This window comes from Mesoplodon bidens, assembly GCF_964165515.1.
Source record: "Mesoplodon bidens genome assembly, contig: HAP1_SCAFFOLD_303, whole genome shotgun sequence".
NCBI lineage: Eukaryota > Metazoa > Chordata > Mammalia > Artiodactyla > Ziphiidae > Mesoplodon > Mesoplodon bidens.
This window is the reverse complement of record NW_027672243.1, coordinates 419,119-442,239: the sequence shown is the minus strand read 5'-3', so window position 1 is coordinate 442,239 and position 23,121 is coordinate 419,119. Positions and strand designations below refer to the sequence as shown.

Genomic DNA, 23,121 nt, shown 5'->3' with positions numbered 1-23,121 from the left:
CGGTAGCAGACAGAGCAGCCAAGGCAAGTAAACTTACTATTAGCCACCCAATAAAGCGTCTCCTTCTCTGCAAGGCTTTAGAGAGTTCCACCCATGCCTGTACTCCAGTATCTTCATACCAAGGTTCTCTCAGATGTACAGGCACCATAACATATATGGGTTGCCTTAGTATAAGCACAGATTGTGTTCCTGCAGAAGGGAACATACAACTGCTAAAAATACAATTAACACAGCTAATATTATATCCTCCTTTGGAAGAATTACCAATGTTAATAGAACCAATCAAAAGTGTATATGGAGGAGCAACACAAGTTATAACAGGTGTATTGGAATAAGTTAGAGCTAGTTTCCATATATCCCAGTTCTTTTGAAATGTGATAAACCTATCTATGATGGGAATAGAAGAGAGAAGAATTGACCCCTTGGTATGATCTGTAGTACACCATATTTGGTTATTATTCCAAGATGCATTGCAACATTCAAAATTGGATCCAGCAAAGTTAATGGTCATAAAAGGAGGAAATTGAGGTTTTGATTTTCTGTTAAGAATAGTAACCTTATGTCCAACTATAAGTATCCCTTGTCCTCCAAGTAAATGCTTCATACAGAAATAATTTCCTGAATCTTCACCTGGAACCTTGGCTATAGTAATAGCGGAATCCCAAAGTGGCGAGGCATATGAGATTCGACCTCTAATATTAATAGCTTGCCCATTTTTATACCAAATGATGGTATCCTTAAGATCCTCTCGTCGGCTGGTAGCCGGGCCTGTAAGAGTAATGTTGGTTCCTGTAAAATGAAGGTTCACAAAAGCAAAACAGTGTAATAAATGAGTGATAACATGTTTAGTAGCTTCTCGGGTCTGTGCTGTAGCACAGAGGAAACCAGAATAAGTATCAATAGTGACATGAACAAATTGTAATTTCCCAAAAGATGGGATATGAGTAACATCCATTTGCCATAAATAACTAGGTAATAATCCACGAGGATTAACACCATAATGTGGAACAGGAAGGTGAGGTAAGCACTGTGGGCATTGCTTAACAATTTGTCGGGTGGCTTCACGAGTAAGGGAAAATTCTTTGCGTAACGTAGCCGCCGACTGATGGTGTAAAGCATGCGACTGCTGTGCTGCTTGTGAAGCAGTTTGATCATAACTTACCATAATATGAGGGTGTCCAGGACATGGACCATGAGTATCAACAGTATGAAGATAATGAATGCAATACCTTAGCCATTCTTGACAGCATGACGAACGGAAAGGAGGAGGACAGTAATTTGGGATATGTCCTGCTTTAGGGAAAAGAGATTGAGGAGGAAGAGTAACTTTAACTTTATTTTTGGGAGGAAAACGCACAGGATAAAGATCACGTTTAGATCGAGTTAAAACATCTGCAGTCACATTAAGTTTAGACAATGGACCAGGCAAGTTAGAATGAGCACGGATATGCAGAGCTGCAACACGGCCATCGTGGGAACGAATAAGCTGTTGAAGCAAACGAAAAGAGGATGATAATTCAGGGTCATTAGTATGTCCTCTGGTCGCAGTCTCCAGAAGAAATAATAAGCTGATAAGATATTTACTATCAGAAAACAAATTAAAAGATATAGAAGGCAAATGTTTAAAAGCCATCATGACAGCATACAGTTCAACACGTTGAGCTGAAGTCAAGGAAGTTTGTTTAATGAGTTTTGTTCCGTCGTCAGTGATTACAGTAGCCCCTCCTGAAGAAGAACCGTCTGTAAAAACCAAAGGTACATGAGGAATAGGCTGTTGCCTAATTATAGAAGGAAAGATATAACAGTTAACTTTGTCGAATTGGATCAATTTATCAGCAGGGTAATGGCATTCCAAGGCATCTGAAAATCCTGCAAGAGCAAGACCCCATTCATTACTATGTTGAAAAAGCCAATTTTGTTGACTAACTGAATAAGGGATAATAATTTGAGAAGGTTCTATACCCAGAAGTTGTAAGCATCTAGTTCTACCTTGCATTATTAGCTTACTACTAAGTTCAAAATAAGGGTTAATAACCTTAGAGGATGTAGTTTTCATATGAATCCATTCAATAATGCCAACAGTTTGCCATAAGATGGCAGTAGGCACATGAGGTGTTGGACAAGCAATTAAAGAAATTGGCAGGTGAGTATGCATTCGAGTTAACTGTGCAGAGCTGATAGCTCTATTAACTACTTGTAAAGCTTGAAGTGCTTCTGGAGTCATAGAGCGTGAAGTAGAAGGAGCTGAGTCACCTTTAAGAATATCAAACAAAGGCTCTAATTGAGCAGTAGTAAGTTTTAAGGAAGGCCTTGGCCAATTAATATCTCCAAGTAATTTTTGAAAATCCTTTAATGTTTTTAAATTATCAACTCGAATTTGCAGTTTCTGAGGCCTAATGGTAGTGTTATCAATATATTTTCCCAAATAGAAAAATGGAGATTGTCTTTGAATTTTTTCTGAGGCAATGACCAAGCCAAATGATTGTAAGGATTGTTGTAAAAATGGAAAAGCAGTCTCTAATAAAGAAATATTATCAGTGGCTAAAAGTATATCATCCATATAATGTATGAGATATAACGTTGGAAACCTTTTTCTCACAGGAGTTAAGGCCTGAGCCACATAGTTTTGGCATAATGTAGGACTATTTGCCATGCCCTGAGGCAATACTTTCCATTGAAAGCTCCTCATGGGCTCCTTAAAATTTAAGGAAGGCAAGCTAAAAGCAAAATGTTTTCTATCTTCAGGAAACAAAGGAATAGTGAAAAAAACAATCTTTTAAATCTATAACTAAAAGATGATAATCGTGTGGTATGGCTGTTGGAGAGGGTAGGCCTGCTTGAAGAGCTCCCATTATTAGCATAGTTTTATTAACAGCTCTTAGATCCTGTAATAACCTATATTTTCCAGATTTTTTCTTGGTAATAAAAATAGGAGTATTCCAAGGACTATTGGAAATTTCTAAATGCCCTAATTGTTTCAGTACTAATTGTTCTGCAGCTTCTAATTTCTCCTTTGTGAGGGGCCATTGGTCCACCCATACAGGGTCATCACTCAGCCAAGTAATTGGATCGGCAGTGAGTGGAGGAGAATCCAAGGCCCCTAAGAAAAACACAAACCTTGTCTATCATATTTTATTTTCACATCAATAGGATAGACAGGTCCTTGTTGATTTGTTCCCAGCCCTTTTGTGGGAAGAAATCCTTGATCCAACATCATATTAGAGACTTGAGAATTTGGACTATAAAGTAATACTCCCATTTCTTTTAATATATCTCGGCCCCAGAGGTTTAAAGGCAGCCTAGGCAAAACATAAGGCTGGAAGTATCCTGAATGGCCCTCACTATCTTGCCATAATAACTGACTACTTTGCATAGGAGAAGAACTCTGTCCTATTCCTTGAAGTTCTGTAATAGTAGGACTAACGGGCCAATGTTTATGCCAGTGAATCTGTGTCATAACAGAGACATCAGCTCCAGTGTCTAACAAACCTGAAAAAACCTTTCCATTAATGGTTCATTTCCTTTCTGGATGTTCTTTCCCTATCTTCTGAATCCAGTAGGCAGCATTAGATGATCCAAAAGCCTTTGTGTCTCTCTTTTGATGTTGTAAAATTTGTCCATGAGGTACAAAGGGCAAAAGTAGCAATTGTGCAATTTTATCCCCAGGAGAAATCATTATTATATTTTTAATAGTTTGTGCCATGATTTTTATTTCTCCTTCGTAGTCACAATCTATGACTCCTGGCATAATAGTTAAACCCTTCATGGTGACACTACTTCTTCCCAATAGTAGTCCCATCAAACCCTTGGGTAAAGGTCCATAGATGCCCGTAGAGAAGGCCTGAGGACCCATTTCAGGAGTTAATACATATCGGGCGGAGGTACTGTGGTCCAGTCCTGCGCTTCCTGCTGTTTCTCTGGAGAGCAAAGATATTGTATGTTTTTGTTTTTGGTTAATGTCTGATTGATAGTTTGAGGAGGATACACAGACATTGCCCCTATTATCTGTTGGGGCCGGGGAAGGCCCCGGGAGGAGTTTCCCGACAGTGGTGTTCCATCCTTGTGGGCCACTGAGCGACCAACAATCGCGTGCCCAACGTTTTCCCCTATTGCATTTAGGGCATAAACCAGGGATTTTCTGACCATCTGGAGGGTTTTGAGTAGGGAAGGAAGGACCAGGGTTACAGTGAAAAGATCTACATTCTCCAGCAAAATGACCTGCCTTTCCGCATTTAAAACTAGTCTTTGTTCTCTTTGGATTGTTTTTAAACCCCACTTTAGTTAATGCTGCAGCCATAGCAGCACCCTGTATATAAGCAGGCCCAATGTCTGCACAAAGGCGAATATAATCCTCCAATGTTCCCCGTTTTCTCCAAGGTCGAATCGCAGCCTGACATGCATTATTAGCATTTTCAAAAGCAAGTTGCTTAACTACAATTGTACCAGTGAGTCCATCCACAATGAGTCTCCCCACCGGCTGTAACAATCTATCTACAAAATCAGCATATGGTTCATCAGGTCCCTGTCTAATTTTTGAAAGATCCTCAGTTTTGTGTGTAGAAGATAATTTCCTCCAGGCTTGTAATGCCAAATGATTTATTTGAGGATAAGCAACAAAGGGATAAGTTAATCGAACTTGTAAAGAAATATATGGTCCTTCCCCAATCAGCATATGATAATCAACTGGAATATCATGGGTAGCATTCTTTTCTGCTTGTTCAGCAGCCCGTTCATAAAAATCAAACTTCCATATTAAATAATCTCCACCATTTAAACAAGCTCGTGCAATAGACTGCCAATCAGCAGGGGGAAGAGCTTCTCCTGTAATAGTGTCAACCATAGCAGTAGTAAAAGGAGCAGTGGGCCCATATTGAGCACAAGAGGATTTTAAATCTTTCAAAACTTTAAAAGGAAGAGCCTGATGCTCCCTAATAGCCTGTTGAGGATTATTAGGATCAGGTCTTTCCGTGACAGGACAACAGAAAATAGGATCTTCTCCTCGTTTTATTGCTGCTTGTACAGCATGTTGCAAGGGACTGAGCAGTTTTACAGATGGAGAATTTTGAGGAAGACAGTCCTTACTAATTTGCAGCTTTTTCACTGACTTATCTATTATAGCCATTAGAAAATCATCTTCAGGATACTTCTCTCTTTTATGTTTAAAAGCCTCATCTGTTAAGTCAAAATGTTCCTCTTCATCTGAAATATTTAAATTTATTAGCTCTTTTGGTTTAGGAAGTGGCGACACAGTAGCTGATAATACAGTCGTTTCTTCTGTCAGAGGCTTATGTTTTTCTGACTTTACATTCAAATCAACACTATCATGAGAAGAACCTAAACATATTTTTATCAGATTCCACAAACTAAATGTAACAACGGCAGTATGAGTAGGCCCTCGAGACTCATAATAATTTTTAAAATCTTCTCCAACTTTCTGCCAGATTTCTATGTCACAGAGCCGCCATCAGGAAACCAGGGAGATACATCATGGATATGCTGCAAAAATTCAGTCAACTGTGAGGTAGAAACTTTATTACCCCGAGCTTTAAGCATCGAAAGTAAAACCGGAGCAAATAATTCACGCTCCTTTGAGCCCTTTTGCCCCATCTTATTTTACTTCTGACTGTTGCCTTATGCCTCTGTTAGTTTCACTTTTACTCGTGTCCACACATATTTTGCATAAGGGTTCTCTTACCTGCACTTTCTTTTTCTTTTCATTGGCTTCACGCTTCAGGTCCCTGTTCAGGCGCCACTTGCCGCGGACCAGCCTCAGAAAGAGGATTTCACCGCCCAGGGTCAGAAGGGACGGGGTAAGGAACTGAAGTAGCACCGACGAATGGGGTCAGAAGGACCAAGACAACTGACGGTTGCAAGGCAAGTTTTATTATGCTACAGTTGCAGATTATATCGACTAGAAAAGGGAAGGTTGCCAGACGGTGGTTTACATCATCTAATGACTGTCTCGGCTCAAGGATAACTTCCCTGGGAGAAAACCCATAAACCCAGAATCATCCAAAATAACCTGCACGTGCAGGGTGGAGACAGATTGGCTTGTCTCATTTTACATTCTTTCTGATTTCTGGGCCCTGGTGATTTATCTCCCGTGGAATGGAACAAGGAGGGGAACAAGTAGGGACAGTCCCTTCGAGCAGCGGCGGCATGCCTGGCATGTCCGTAGCCTGCTCTCAAGGCTGACTGCTTCCCACACATATGTTGGCTTGTTTAAGCCTCAAGCCCTCGATCCTTTGATGAAATACAATAATTTCATTCCTATGGTTTTCAATACCAAAAACTCAACCTCCAGGAGGGCTAAAGTCTAATTTGTACTCCAAACCAAGTAGCAGTGCAGTTCGCTACTACTGAGGCTGAATCCATAAAGACTTCAAGACCACGACCAGAAGACAAGTTATTATATATAATACCCTAGAAGGCCTGAAACATAATTATCATATACATAGCTGGTCCTTCAGAGCTTTTCACCTATAACATGTTTTTTGATGAAAGTTATTTAATGTACTGGAGATAACTGTGACTTACTGATCAAATATTTGAATACTTATACTTACCTGGGATTTCATTTCTGCTGAAAGAAAAAGGAAGAACAGGACTCACCTAAAAAAAACAAACTTTAGAAATGAAAGTAAAAATCTTATCACACACTCTCACTTTTGGAAGCAGCATAGAGGGGCAGTCAATGGTAAAACACTGGTGAAATAGGTCAAAACTCTAGGCCAAAAATCCATTATTATTATCGTCAGTGACAGTACCACAACTGTGCCCTTCATAATTAATAAGCACTCCTAACAATCTTCATTTGGCACCAGATGATGTGTTGAAGAGAAACACTCTGGGAGGTTTTGAATCACACTTGGTATTTTGTTAGCCAAGTTACAGGAGAATTTTTAAAGTGGGGGGAAGGGAAGAAGGAAACGGACCAGAAAAAGAATTGAAGCCATCATCTACAGACCAACAAAGCACTGAGAGTTCCAAACGTTATGTCAGACACTAAAGTGACTGATAGAGGCTCAAGTGGTTTATAAAACCTATAAAAAGACTACACCAGCAAAGTCCCCATTTATCGGTAGAGTTCAGAAACTAAAACAAGGAATATTTTAGCTTAAAACCTTATCTCAAGAGAATCATATACACTTCACATGAATAAAAATACCTGAAACCAAACATTTTTAAAAGCTCCAATACCCAAAATATAAAGAAAAAAATTAATTCAGAAGACTCAATCAATCCGTGATAATCACAAAACGGCCGGGCAATCTCTATCTCCCTTCCACATTAACCATCCATCCCCTGGAAGACCAAGGGAGATCAGACCTTCCAGACTTACCTTCCAGACTCACCTTCCAGACCTTCCAGACACCTGGCTGCTGCAAAATTCGATGGAGACTCCTTGTGGAACAGCAGTTTCGCATCTCTTGGGTTTCTCCCTATCGTGATCATGCAGGAAGCAAGTCTGGCTGTGCTATTTCTTATCATTGTCTGTCACCCATCTGCACCATGCTATTGAAAAAGTAGTTCCCTTTCCCCCAGAAGGTTGAGGCTCAGCTACAGGGGTAATTCTCCTGGGCACACAGTCATTATTTAGGCCGACTCAGTGACTTCAACCGGCTTAATCATGTGATCAGGTTTGTTGCCAGCTGCATAATGCTCCCACATCTGTAGGTAGAGCCGCTCTAGTTCCATTGTATATTGTTTGGTGTTGAACAGAGGGCTAGATGTTCTCTGCTTCCAGACTTTGCCACGAATTTTCTTCAGGTATTCGAGATCAGTTCCCAGTTTCACAGCTATCTCTTCATATTCTTGCCGATTTTTAGCAATCAGCTCAAGACAGCCTAAACAAGTGAGCTGGGAACCTGCAACTCGGGAAGCAAGAGTCTCTCCTGGCATAGTCACCATGGGGGTCCCTGCCCAAAGGACATCCATCCCTGTGGTGTGGCCATTACAGAGTGGAGTGTCCAAGCAGACATCAGCCAGCTGGCCTCTCCGAACATGTTCCTCTTTAGGAGCAACAGGTGAAAAAATGATACGGTTTGGGGGAAGGCCCATATTTTGTGCGTACTGTTGAATATTAGCTTCTCCTGCTGCTGGAAAACGCAACAGCCACAGTACACTATTGGGAACACGCTTCAGAATATTTGCCCACATCTGCAAAGTAGATGGGTCAATTTTGTATAACTGATTAAAGTTACAGTACACAATGGCATCTTCCGGTAACCCGTACTGAGAACGTGTGGTTACAATAATGGTACGGGGAACCTCCTCTCCAGTGGCAGCCTTATTGTTGATCAGGGTAGTTGCCAGGCCATTGCTAATACTGAATCCATTCATTGTAATCTGAATTTGTCCTCTGTTAATCATTTCAATAACTGCTTCTGCAACAGTATTCATAGGAATGACAGGCATATTAAGAGCTGTATTACTGCTGTCTGCGTTGTCTTCTCCATCAGGACATTTCATCTTGACTATTTGCACATCTGATAGACTATCAAGAAATGCTTGGAGGTCGATGCCATTCAGCACAATCCGATTGTCATAAATGTGCCCATTGGACTTAAAATCGATGACGGCTTTTTTCTTCAGGTGAGGGAACATATTAGCATGATCACCAATAAAGAACGTATGGGGCATATAAGCCAGTTTCTCAGAATACTGCTCAGCAACTTCAGCAGGTGACGTTTCCTGATCAGTGATGATATAATCCATGAAAAGCACGCCACTAGTCCCAGGGTACCCCAGCCACATTGCCTGAATAGGAGCTGGCCTGAGAGCAAAGAGTTCATTTCGAGCACCCCTGGTATAACCATTCATATTTACAAGGATGTGTATACCATCTTGATGGATGCGATCAGCTGCTTTCCCATTGCATGGAATCTGAGAAAGATCAGTGAAATGATTGGCTTCTGCCATCACCTTCGCTCGGAAGTTTGTGCCATCATGTGGGCTCAGGGCATAACAGAATATCTCAAATTTATCAGGACTGTGCATGCCTGGAATAGACTGCATAAGGTGAGAAGTAGGATGGTTCCCAAAGTCAGAACTCACGTATCCTACACGCAGTCGACCATCACTGAGCTTCAAGTCTGTTATATGTTCATACGGTGGTTTATGAAGGGCACTTATATTAGCCAAGCAGAGGTTCCCATGCCTCTCAGCAATAGCCTTCCTGAAGCCATGAGGAAGAGGATAGAGCATACTATGATGAGGCTGCACAGAAGGCAACCTATTCTTCTCCAACTGGTCAGCCACAATGCTGACCAACTTCTTCATTCGCTCATCATAGTCTGTCCAATCACAGACAACCTGCAGGCAATGAGCCAAATTACAATAAGCATCAGGAAAATCAGGTTGAAGCTTCAGAACAGTGCGATAAGAAGCAATTGCTTCTGGAATATTCCCTGAATCCTGGTGAATGGAAGCCAGATTGCTGTGGGCATCCGCAAATGCAGGGTTGATCTGCACGGCACGAGTATAACACTCTAAGGCTCCCTGAACATCCTGCATCTCCCATAGAGTGTTTCCCATATTACAGTACGCATCAGCAAAGGTAGGACTGATTCGAATAGCCTCCTTATAATGCATCAGAGCTTCGTGCAGTTTTCCCTGCTGCTTCAATACACTTGCTAAATTTGAATGGGCATCAGCAAAGTCTGGGCAGAGCTCTAATGCTTTACGATACAAGTGAACCGCGTCTTCACTGTTTCCCTGTTCTCCTTTGATATTGGCTAGGTTATTCAGAGAGTCTGCATGGATGGGACACAGCCGGAGAGCTGTACGATAACAATCTTCTGCTTCAGCAACACTGCCCTTCTCTTTGAGAGCGTTGGCTAAGTTGCAGTAAGCATCAGGGAAATGTGGTTGCAATTCAATAGCTCGCCTGTAGGTGTCTATTGCGAGATCCATCAGGCCTTGCTCATAGTATACACAAGCCAGGTTGCCATGTACCACTGCATGATTTGGACTCAAGCTTAGGGCACGAAGGTAAGCTGCCACAGCTCTGTCAAAAATCCGTGCCTCATTGAAGACATTTCCTAAATTGATATAAGCATCCAGAAAATTGGGGTCAAGGGTGACAGCCTTTTCAAAGTGATGAATTGCAAGCCAAATCTCCCCTTGTGCATTGAAAACACAGCCAAGATTACTCCAAGCTACTGCAAAGTTCGGTTGCATCTCAATTGCTTTCAAATAACATGCCTTGGCTTCTTCTAAGCCACCCAGGGCTTTGAGCAGGTTCCCCAGGTCACTGCGAACACAGTACAAAGAAGGATTGTACTGAAGAGCAGAGACGTAAGCTTGTACTGCTCCTTCCATGTCGCCTGCTGCTACCAAAGCGGCTGCCAGGTTAATATAACCATCGATGAAATCTGGTTTGAGACGCAATGCATGCCGGTAATGCTCAGTTGCTTCCTGCAACTGCCCTCTTTCCTTGTACACATTCCCCAAATTCGAATAGGCTTCTGCCAGAAGAGGGTTCTGTTTAATTGCCAGAGTACTAAAGTGGGCAGATCTGTCCAGCCTTCGACACTGGAAGTGTATAGATGAAAGTAATAAAAGTACACCAGTATTGCCTGGCTCTTGTCTCCAGAGCTGCATGCAGTGTCTCTCAGCTGTCTCAAAATCTCCTGCCTGATATTCTCGATGTGCCAGCTCAGCTAACCCTTGGAAGGAAAGCATACGTTTCGTTGGTTCTGTGCTGTCGGCCACGTTGCCCACGGAAGACGCCATCTGGAGCTTCTGGAGAGAGTGAAAAAAGGGAGTAATTGAGTCCCGCTGCCGCCACTACTGGCAAGAATGTTTCTAGTGGTAGCAAACACGAGCGCAGCAGCCGTACCACTGCTTTGGCACGCTTAAGCAGCGGCAACAGTTACAGGCACCGAACCTTAGGAACTATGGTTGGCCATCTACCTCTCATGCTCTTGAAATCTTAATTCTTAACCCTGCCCTCTTCCCCCATTTTTCTCCTAATCAGGGAATAAAAATTACCTATCCATTTGCCTTAGAAGAAATCAAAAGTCAGTAGGCCAAACACTTTTCAAAATATTGTTTTCTGTCCAGTTGGAAATGAAATACATGATTGACTTTTCTTCATCATTCATATAGTCAACGTGGAGAACATTAGGGCCGTGAATTTCAATACAGTAAGATGAGAAAATTTTAAATTGGCCTTCCCAAACCACTAATAAGTAACCGATGTTGTATAGAATGCTAAAATCTTAGAGACTGAGTTTGATATTTTAAAAGTTCTGCAAACATGAGCTAATTTCTCCTCATCAAATTTCTCATGCCTCAAACCTGAGTATTACTTTTTAAAAGATAAATTTTTATTTATTTATTTATTTATTTTTATCTTGGCTGCGTTGGGTCTTCAGTGCTGCGTGCAGGCTTTCTCTAGTTGCGGCAAGCGGGGGCTACTCTTTGTTGCGGTGTCCGGGCTTCTCATCACAGTAGCTTCTATTGTTGTTCCACAACTCTATGGGTTCCTTTTTAGGTCCTACGAAGAACCCTAGAAATTAGTTCATGTCATTATAGGTTTTTGCAAAATTGTCAAAAGTGAGATATTTTTATTTCCATCAGGTAAGTCCAGCGTCTATTTCTTTGTCAATTTTCCTTCTATCATATTCTGCTATGTTGGATCATATTGGATTGGTCACAGGCTTTCTTGAAATCTGGCTAAGGAGATGTTTTAAGTGAGGCTATTATGTGATTTTCAGACACCACCATATGTAACTGACTATATAATATCCCATTACAGGAATAACTTCCAGTACTCTTACTGACTACTCTACTGACTTAACTAGCACAAGACACAGAAGCGTAAGGACAAAAACCACCTTACAATATAGCCATGTCTTGCACTTCACAGCTCTCAAAGCATGTGCGTTTGAAGAAGAAAAAAAGAACTGAAAAGTATAAAACCAGAAGTTATTCTGTGGAAAATTATTTCAATCATCAGGCATGTGAAGGATAAGTCAAAGATTCAGTTTTCTTCAATGCTTAGTCAAAACGGAAATTTCCTTCTGTCAAGAATATACCCCAGGGCTTCCCTGGTGGTGCAGTGGTTGAGAGTCTGCCTGCCGATGCAGGGGACACGGGTTCGTGCCCCAGTCCGGGAAGATCCCATATGCCACGTAGCAGCTAGGCCCGTGAGCCATGGCCACTGAGCCTGCATGTCCGGAGCCTGTGCCCCACAACGGGGAGAGGCCACAACAGTGAGAGGCCAGCATACCGCAAAAAAAAAAAAAACCCAATATACTCCAGGGGCTTCCCTGATGGCACAGTGGTTAGGAAGTCACCTGCCAATGCAGGGGACACGGGTTCGAGCCCTGGTCCGGGAAGATCCCACATGCCGCGGAACAACTAAGACCGTGTGCCACGACTATGGAGCCTTCGCTCTAGAGCCCGTGAGCCACAACTACTGAGCCTGCGAGCCACAACTACTGAAGCTTGTGTGCCTAGAGCCTGTGCTTTGCAACAAGAGAAGCCACCACAATAAGAAGCCTGCACACCGCAACAAAGAGTATCCCCCAGTCGCTGCAACTAGAGAAAGCCTGCGCACAGCAACGAAGACACAACACAGTCAAAAATAAATAAAGAAAGAAATAAAAGAATATACCCCATCAATAATGTGTGTAATGGAATGGTGTCAATGAGTATTTTATCAGAATTCCTGTAATGCACAAACCTATAGCAGTACTGAAATCAGTAATGCATTTATAATAGTAAATATTTATGAGGAAGTAATCCATAGAGGTTTTCTCAAAGTTAACAATGAACATTAATGCGACATTATCAATAATAAATTGTGATGCTGAAATAAACTTTTCTAAACTATTAATAACTAAAAGCAAACTCTAATCAACCATGTGAAAAGAAATCTATGTCTATAAACTACAAAGTTTATTTCTTACAATTTTATTTCTAAAACAGGAGGCAGTTAAAGAATATATAGCTACAAGAGTGGGGAAAAAGTTTTATAGAGACACATCTGGCAGTAGTTAATTTTCAAATGTCATTTTTCTAGATTTTGTGACACCTATAGTATTGATATTTCAAAGCATTTAACAAATTGTAATTTGAAGATTTGCTACTTCCAGGTAGAGTAAAATATTTTGAAGCAAAACAACATTTCCACTGAGAAAAATTTTAAAAGCCAAATAAAATAGTCAGCATTCAATCAAAAAGTTCTAGACATACCAAGAGATAGAATCATATGACTAAAATTCTAAGAAAAGAACAGATAATACACAAATATTTATATAAGATATTGTGTATATTTATCAGGAAAAGTCCTTATCAAGAAAAGACTTTTAAATCATCAAAATTAATATTACATTTTATTTATTTGTATATTTTATTTATATATAGATATTTAGATATTTATATAAAGAACTTAAAGTTAAAGCTCTAGTTAAGGCAGTGACAAAAGCAGTAGCAGTGGCAGTGAAAAGAAATGGTTATATTCAAGGATATTTTGTCAGTAAAAGTCCAAGATCAAATGTCTGACTGCATACATGGGATGGATAGACGGTGTGGGAAAAATCAAAGTTAACTATAGAGGTTCTAGTGAAGATGGGGTTGCCATCCCCCAACCCAAGGGGTTGCTATCATCCCCAAGGTCTAGGAGACTCAAAAGGAAGGTCATGGTCGAGGAAAAGTTAATTGCTGGGAAAATAAGACTCCCAGTCTCTCCAGCTCCTTACACTAGTTTTTTTTTAAACATCTTCATTGGAGTATAATTGCTTTACAATGGTGTGTTAGTTTCCACTTTCTAACAAAGTAAATCAGTTATACATATACATATGTCCCCATATCTCTTCCCTCTTGCAACTCCCTCCCTCCCACCCGCCCTATGTCACCCCTCTAGGTGGTCACAAAGCACAGAGCTGATCTTCCTGGGCTATGCGGCTGCTTCCCACTAGCTATCTATTCCTTATACCAGTTTTGTTTTTCTGCTCATATACGTAGCAGCATTTCATTCAAGGGGAAAGTCATTGATCTGACTGGTCAAATTAAACACCATAGTTCAAGGCACATTTACAGTGGTTAGTTCCTCCACAATTTAGAAAGTAACGTTCACAATTTCCCTCTTCCTACACTGTGGAACACATTGGCCATTCCTCCAAAGTTTCCACTCCATAGAGTGGACCAGAGATGACATTAGCCCAGAACTGAGAGCTTGGCATGAGATGGTGTCAACCCCACCTAGAGCTCTGGCATAAGTTATGACCCAACCCAGCTCTACAGAGAGTTCTGCATGGAATCTTGTCTCAGCCATAATAATGTGATTCTGTTTTTCATTTGGTTTGCTTCTTTGCTTAACTTTCCCTGGCCACTCTGACAAACAAAATTTCAGGCAATCCTGGGCCACTCACTAACTTTATTCCATCTAATGTTATCCAGATTCCCAAGAAAATTACTAACTATAAAGGGGGAAATTTGGAACATGGTGAGTTTTAGGTGCCTGAAATATACAGGTAACTGAATCCAGTTAAGTAGCAAATTATTTGGATCTCAAATATGCCAGTAGAAGAGCAGACTAAGCTCAATTTAATGTACTCTTACTGGAGACACATGTAAATTCTGGGTCAGTTTTGAAAATGTTAAAAGCACATAGCTGAGATTAAAAGAAAGAAAGGAGCACCTGCATGTTTCAGAAAGTAACAGAGAAATCAAATCCAGAGAAATAAGAGCAGACTGATGTGTATGCGTTCTGTTCCTTAGTAGAGGCCTTATGTACATAGGGGCTGGAGCTAGAAATCTAACATTACCTTGAGGCCAGGAATTTAGACTCAGGATGGAACAATATGGAGAAGTTAGTACAGATATCCTACAGAACTTTCATGAGGAACTGCTTAGTCCATTAAGAGGGCCAAGGGAGGTGGTGAGGAAGATTGATATCTCTTGAAAACCTTCAGGTACAGAAAACATCAGCACCTCTGAAAAGTAGGCCTGTCCTTCCCAGAGTTGTGATGGCCAGGTTGTCACTAACCTGTAAGGCCCTGTATGAATCAGAAACTGCAAGGAGAGGAATTCAAAGAAAACCAGAAGCAGGATGGGTGTGGCAATAAATCCTAGGACCCTATCAGAAACAAAATTAAAACCACTCTAGAGGGAAATTTTAACAAACCAGGGCAGAGAGTATCCTAACCAGAATAAAATAATAATTCTGAGGAAGTTCCTTTACTTATTTAAGTAAGATTCAATGCATTTCCATGGCCAGGCCCTTTTGAAGAATTCTAAAACATATACAAACAATTCATTTACATCTTATATATCCCACCATCCAGAGCAAAATTCACTTAAGAACTGTACTGGTGGAAATTGGGCAGCAATATGGAGAAAATAAAATGTGTTTACCATCAAAAAACATGAAGGTAAGAAAGATAATGTCTAATTTTTTAATTATCCTGTGGTTTCTTGAAATCTTTTGGAAACCCAAACTAGAGAAACCTAGGAGGAAATGAAGATTTAAATGTTTAGAGATTTATCAACTCATCTATAAAAGCTTTATTAATCTCTTCTTTTAATAACATTCCTGAGAGGTATAAATGTGTCCAGTGATAGGGTTGAATAAGCCTGAGAGAATTTCAATTGTTTACTATTCTTGGTCAGCTCTTAAGACCTTTCAGGAGCATCTTGATTTTCATGGCCTCATCCAACAAAAGCAGGATATTTTACAGAAAGTCCTGGGCCACTTTTCGGCTTGCTTTTGTGTTTATGCTTTTGGTTTTTTCACATCGGGCGGTACATTAGGCTACCTATTGCATACTCCCTCATTCATGCATGCATTCACTCAAACAATATTGACTGAGTTGAGACATTTAATTAACACTCAATAAATGATGTTTAGATGAATGAATGCGCTTTCTATCAAAGTAAGTGTAAGTACTGAGAAAAATTACAGAATGTATGATCCCAGCCCCACAAAAGCTTATAACTGTGTTGAGGATATAACATATGCGGATGAAATAAGTAATATATCATATTGGACAGGGTCTAAGTTCAAAAATGAGTTTTTATAAATAATCAGAGCCTAAGGAGCACAAAGAAGGGACAGTTCATTATGGCTTGAATCTATCAATAAATGTACATTTCAGATGAGATTTGAGATTGACCTCAAAGAAGAGGACTTAGATATATGAACAGAGAACAAAAAAGGCATGGTGATAGCATGTGCATAGATAGTGTGGCCAATATTTATGTTCTTCATTAAAGATAGTCAGAGATAACCCAAATGTAACTGTTTCCATGGGTCCATTCTCAGTATCCAAACAAAACGGCAAATCCTATCTTAGTAAAACTAATGAAAAACACAGTCTTTAACAAAGAGATTGTGAAGGAAAGGGGGAGAGAAAGGCTTGCATCCCACACCACACAACAAAACTTTTTGAATTATTTGTTTAATTGTCTCCCTCTGAAAATTTCCTCTCCCTCTCTCGGTACGTGTCTCTTCTCCCACATCTGGCCACACTCTACCAGCCATCTTTCCAGATCTTTCCAGAACTCTCCATCCTAGTTTCATTAGGCCACAATTTAAACATCTCACAGGTCTCCAGGATGCATCCCCATCACTTATTCCACAAAGACAAACAAAGGACACTTCTCAGGATCACGTTTCTTTGAAGGAAGAGGTCATGAGGAGTGATTATAAATAATATAAGGTGGAGAGCAGTGACTTAAAATACCATTTTTCATCTTAGAATGTGAATACAGGGAACTTTGGGAAACTAGAAAATCTAGAAAGGATTCACTGATAATTATTTATGTTCAATGAATAAAATAAAATGTAATAATACGGCTGAACTCTGACAGATTCACTTTTTCAAAAGTTGCTTTCACACACTTTCACTATTGGGATGTTTGATAAACACACCTTTCCTTCTTTACTTTCTTCTTTCTTTGCAGATACTGGCACCAAACTTTCAAACAATAACAACGTTCCCATAAGTCCCTTGCCAGGCAAGATTAAGGTATAACAATCCAAGCAAAGTTTTGAAGAAGATAACTGCTTGAAAGCACAGGAAAAGAGCTGGGTTTCTCTTATTCAACAGTCACATAATGAGTAATGTGCGAATTGGTTTAAAAAGTCTCTCTGCGGGCCTCCCTGGTGGCGCAGTGGTTGAGAGTCCGCCTGCCGATGCAGGGGATATGGGTTCGTGCCCCGGTCTGGGAGGATCCCATATGCCGCGGAGCGGCTGGGCCCGTGAGCCATGGCCGCTAGGCCTGCGCGTCCGGAGCCTGTGCTCCGCAACGGGAGAGGCCACAACGGTGAGAGGCCCGCATACCGCAAAAAGAAAAAAAAAAAAAAAAGTCTCTCTGCATGAGGGGCTAAGGTTAAGATTAGAACTTCTGAGGCCAGAAGAGCAAAATGACTACAACAATCCACATATTTTCAAGAGCTGCCCTTTGGATGTGAGGCATTGATTTTTCCCACTATTTTTTCAGCAACCCAACTGGTGTCTTTATTAAACGACATAAGAGAATACAGTGTGGCCAAGAAGGCTTAGATTTCCTTAGCCCCAAGTCAGATATTCTCCAGTGACTGTCCACTCAAATGAAAAAGAGAGATTTACAAGAGGAAACTGGATACAACTGAGTGTACTTTAATTTTACCTGAATTATTTGTTTTGTTTTCAATTCTCCGCTGAAGTGCCTACATTAATATATCTTTAAGAGCATTTCCTTAAGTTGAAGTATTCATTCAGTATATTCATTTACTATAATTTAGAAAAGCCAAATGATTTAGACAAATTCATTTCTATATTGCCACAACAGTGTATTGTGAACTAAATGACACCTGGCAGTTCTTTACTCAGATACTAACTCAATTAGAAGGCAGAACAAGGATACCTACCCATTCAGGGAAGGATAGGTCACTTAGCCTCTGTAGCTCTCTTAGGTCTCTTATCATCACAGTAACAAATTGAAGACTAAAAACCATATGATTATCTCAATAGATGAAAAAAAAGCTTTTGAAAAAAATTCAATATCCATTCATGGTAAAAACTCTCCAGAAAGTGGGCATAGAGGGAACACATACCTCAACATAATAAAGGCCATATACGACAAGCTCATAGCTAACATACTCAATGGTGAAAAGCTGAAAGCATTTCCCCTAAGATCAGGAACAAGACAAGGATGCCCACTCTCACCACTTTTATTGAAGGTACTTTTGGAAGTCCTAGCCACAGCAATCAGACAAGAAAAGTCAATAAATAAAAGGACTCCAAAATGGAAAGGAAAAAGTAAAACTGTCACTGTTTGCAGATGGCATGATCCATAGAAAATCTGAAAGACACCATCCAAAAATTATTAGAGCTCAAAAATGAACTTGGTAAATTTGCAGGATACAGAATTTATATCTAGAAATCTACTGTATTTCTATACACTAACAGTGAACTATCAGAAAGAGAAATTAAGGAAACAATCCCATTTACAATCGCGTAAAAAAGAATAAAATACAGAAGAATAAATCTGCCTAAGGAGGTAAAAGACCCGTACCCAGGGAACTATATGACACTGATACAAGAAATTAAAGATGACACAAACAGCTGGAAAGATATACCATGGTCACGGATTGGAAGAATTAATATTGTTAAAGTGACCATCATACCCAAGGAAATCAATGGATTCAATGCAGTCTGTATCAACATAGCAAGGGCATTTTCCACAGACCTAGAACAAATAATTTTAAAGTTTGTATGGAAACACAAAAGGTCCTGAATAGCAAAAACAGTCTTGAGAAAGAAGAACACAACTGGAGGAATCATGCTCCCTGGCTTCAGACTATGCTACAAACCTACAGTAATCAAAACAGCATGGTACTGGCACAAAAACATCGATCACTGGAACAGAATAGAGAGCCCAGAAAGAAACCCATGCACTTATGGTCAATGAATCTATGACAAAGGAGGCAAGAATATGCAGTGGAGAAATGTCTGGGCTTCATTAGGGATGGTTTCATCAATTAATTTGTTTTCCTAAATGGACCATACTTTTCCATGTCTTTGTATACCTTGTGATTTTTTTGGTTGAAAATTTGTCTTTCAAATATTATAATGTGGTATCTATGGAAATCAGATTCTCCCACTTTCCCAGGGTTTCCTGGGCTTTTGATTGTTGGAGGCTGTAGTAGTCTGTTTGTTTAGGGACCTTTCCAAACTATTTTTGCAATGACTGTTTTCCTTATCATATGTATGCACCGAAGTCTCTGTTCCTTTAGTTCATGTTTAGCTAATGTTTTGACAGAGATTTCCTTGAATTCCTGCACCTAAAACAAACAAAAATAAATACACACAAGCACATCCACATGCACACCCAAAACCACACACCTCTGCCCATTGTGCAGATTGCTGGATCACTCCTTCAACATTTAGCTGACCTGCATTGAGTTCAGGGCTCAGCCCATGGTAAAAGCTTAGAGACTCCTCTGGTGTTTTCAGAACATGCATCTTATCTCGAGTATGCATGTGGCTTTCCTAATTTCTCTGGACACATGTGTACTTTTTGTAGGTTCTAATTTCCCAAAGAATCTCCCCCAACTTTGGCTCCTGCATCTTCTGTGGTCTACTGTATTTCAATGCACAGTCTTCTGCCCCAGCCATCTGTGCTTTGTTAGTTCAACTTGCACTTTTTTGAGCATTGACCGCTGCTTTTCCAGACTGTGTTCCAAGTTAGCTAAGACAGAGATAAGCATCTTGTGTCAGTCCTTCAGGTAGCTCCCAGACAGGTTAGAACAGATACACATAATAATCTGAGAGTACAGTCTCTTCTGCTCCCTCCTGAAGCAGGATTGAGGGTCCCATTCTAGGAATGGTCTGCTGTTACTTTAAGACTATCACTGCATTAAGACTCCACCACTTTAAGACCATCACTACACTAACAGTGGATGGGGCAAGGGCAAGTAAAAATGCCACAAAGCTTTCCTGCCATTTTCAAATTGCCTCTTCCCTGGTTCAGTATGTGTTTGGTTGCTATAAATCTTTGGCTGATTTCAGGACTAAGAGAAACTCAAAGAACCCCACAGCAAAAACCAGTATAATCAAACTCTCAGAAGCCAAATGACACAGAAAGAATCTTTTCTCCCAAAGGAGAAAGAAAAAAGAAATTTGTTACAAAGCAGGGATCCTCAAAAAGATTAGAGCTAATTTCCTCTATGAAACCACGGAAGCAAGAGGCCAGCCATATTTAAAGGGCTGAAAGAAAAAAAATTGTCCACCAAGAATTCTATATTTGGACAAACTGGTTTCAAAACGTAGGGAGAAATTAACGCATTCCCAGATGAACAAAGGCTGAGGGCATTTATTTTACAACTTCCTACCACTGCCCTATGAGAAATGCTAAATTGAACCTTCAGGTTGAAATGAAAGGACACTAGACAGCATCTCGAAGCTGTAGAAAGAAATAGAAATCTCCAGTAAAGATAAATACATGGGCAAATACTAAAGCCAGTATTGTGTTATTGGCTTGTAGCTCTACTTTTTATTTCTTACATGATTGAAAAAACAAATGTATAAAATAATCATAAATCCATGTTATTGGGCTCACAAAGTAAAAAGGTGTAATTTGTGACAATAATAATGTAAAGAGGAGGAACAGAACTGTAGAGGAACAGAGTTTCTGTGTGCTACTGAAGTTGGTTTCAATTGAAATTATATTGTTTTAACTTTAGAATGGTAAATGTCATCTTCTTGATAACCACAAAGAAAATATCAATAGACCATATGCAAAAAGAAATGAAAAGGGAATCAAGAGTTCACCACAAGAAAATCGGCTAAGCACAGAAGTCAGTAATGGAGTAAATGAGGGGCAAAAAATGCATAAGACATACAGAAAACAAGCAGGAAATAGACAGAATTAAGTTCTTCCTCATCAGTAATTTTTGAAAAAGTAAGTGGATTAAGCTCTCCAATGAAAAGATAAACATTGGCAGAATGGACTTTAAAAACAACCATAATCCAAGTATATGCTGTCCGCAAAAATCTCACTTGATTTCAAAAGACACAAGTTGCTTGAAAGTTAAAGCATAGAATAAAATATCCCATGCAAATAGTAACAAAAAAGAAGGAAAGAGAGACAGAAAAAGAAAGGAAGGAAGGAAGGAAGATAGATCTGGGATGGCTATGTTACTATCACACAAAATAAACTTTAAATCAAAAACTATCACAAGAGGAAAAGGAGGCCACTATATGTTGATAACAAGTTCAATCTATCAAGAACATAGAACACCTATAAACATATATGTACCAAACAACCCCCAAATATGTGAAGCAAACATTGACAGAATTGAAGGAAGAAATAGATAGTTCTAAAATAATAGTTGGAGATCAATACCTTGCTTTCAATAGTGGAAAACACATCTAGACAGAAGATCAGTAGAGAGGTAGGGGGACTGAATAACACATTTAACCAACTAAACCTAACAGCGTATATAGATCACTCCACTCAACAACAGCAGAATACACCTTTTTCTCAAGTACACATGGAACACTCTCCGGGAAAGACCATATGTTAGGCCACAATACAAGTACCAATACATTTTTAAGAAATTGAAATCATACAAAGTATCTTCTTTAGCCACAGTGAAAGGAAGGTAGAAATCAATAACAGAACCATTGATAGCCATTTCCCATCATGCCTGCCACACATGATATAAAGCAATGAAGGGAAAAACATAATTTACCACTTAGAAAAGTGGGAAGGAGGACATACCATTGACACAGAGTGTATGCTGTTTCCCATTGTCAGGGATAGAAATAAATTAGCATCATTTATTCATTAGTGTGTTAATTTCTTGGTCAATCATTGGGCAGCCAGTGTTTCTGCCTGATGGGAAGATTTCCTATACTCAGTGTTGAGTGGAGCCAACCTTGAAAGGGACATTTTAAAGGATTATACTGTGATGGGCTTCGCAGTACCCTTCCTCCTATGCCAGTATTTAGGCTGGGGTATTTCCATGGAGTGTGTACAATCGTAGGCCCCAGTTCACCAGAATTTAGTTTGACTCGTTCTGTTAATACATTCCCTCAGTACTTTGTCTTTTGTATCCTTTTGCATTTACTTCATTCTTTATTATCACTGCGAAACAACTTTGTTTCCTGTTCAGATGCCAAAAAGTGGATATCAATACCTCCTGAGTTTTACACATCACAGATCAGTTTTGGATACCAGGGACAGAGACAACAGCTATTTCCAATGACTTTGAGACATACTTTGAACATGTGATTAACATGTTGAGTGTTGAAATGTGTGTCGAGCTCATTACACGTGCTCTAAAAGGTTTCAAACTGCAAATATTTAAAAATCTCTATCTTTGAATCGTTTTCCTGTGCTGTCCCTTTGTGTCAGACTGTTAATATGCAGTCTGGCACCTTCAAATAATGTGGCTTTGTAACCAATTATTTACATGTTGTTTTATCCACAGAGAATCTTTTTTTAAAATAAATTTATTTATTATTTATTTTTGGCCGTGTTGGGTCTTTGTTGTGGCACACAGGCTGTCTCTAGTTGGGGCGAGTGGGGGCTACTCTTCGTTGTGGTGTGCGGGCTCCTCATTGCTGTGGCTTCTCTTGTTGTGGAGCACGGGCTAGGCGCTGGGACTTCAGTAGTTGTGGCACACGGGCTTCAGTAGTTGTGGCTCATGGACCCTAGAGCACAGGCTCAGTAGTTGTGGCACACGGGCTTATTTGCTCTGCGGCAGGTGGGATCTTCCCTGACCAGGGCTCAAACCCATGTTCCCTGCACTGGCAGGTGGATTCCCAACCACTGTGCCACCAGGGAAGTCCCCGCACAGAGAATCTTAAGGTCAAAACATACAACTCGATTAACTACACTTCCTCCTGTTCACATTTCCCTCATCTTTTCTTCATCTTCTGTCTATGTTTCCTTGGCCCTGTTTATATTAAGTGCTTTTGCCATTATATTTGATTGTTTGTATTCCGGTGAGTTACCACAATGCTTTATGAGACACGCTAGGATATAAATGCATTTAAGTAATATATATATATATATATATATATATATATATATATATATATACACACACACACACACATATATATGTAGTTTGCTTGAGTGCAGTGTTTTTCGTTTTCTGTACTGAATTCATTA

At 40.0% G+C, this 23,121-nt stretch overlaps 1 protein-coding gene across 1 annotated transcript; it reads right to left on the bottom strand.

Moving 5' to 3' along the window:
- Positions 1–7,596: 7,596 nt before the first annotated feature.
- Positions 7,597–10,855, bottom strand: LOC308610445 (UDP-N-acetylglucosamine--peptide N-acetylglucosaminyltransferase 110 kDa subunit-like; the record flags this gene model as incomplete). The annotated part of the gene is made up of 1 exon (XM_081259578.1): positions 7,597–10,855. Exon 1 carries the CDS (start codon positions 10,735–10,737, stop codon positions 7,597–7,599), a length of 3,141 nt encoding a protein of 1,046 aa, XP_081115704.1. The 5' UTR covers positions 10,738–10,855.
- Positions 10,856–23,121: the final 12,266 nt, after the last annotated feature.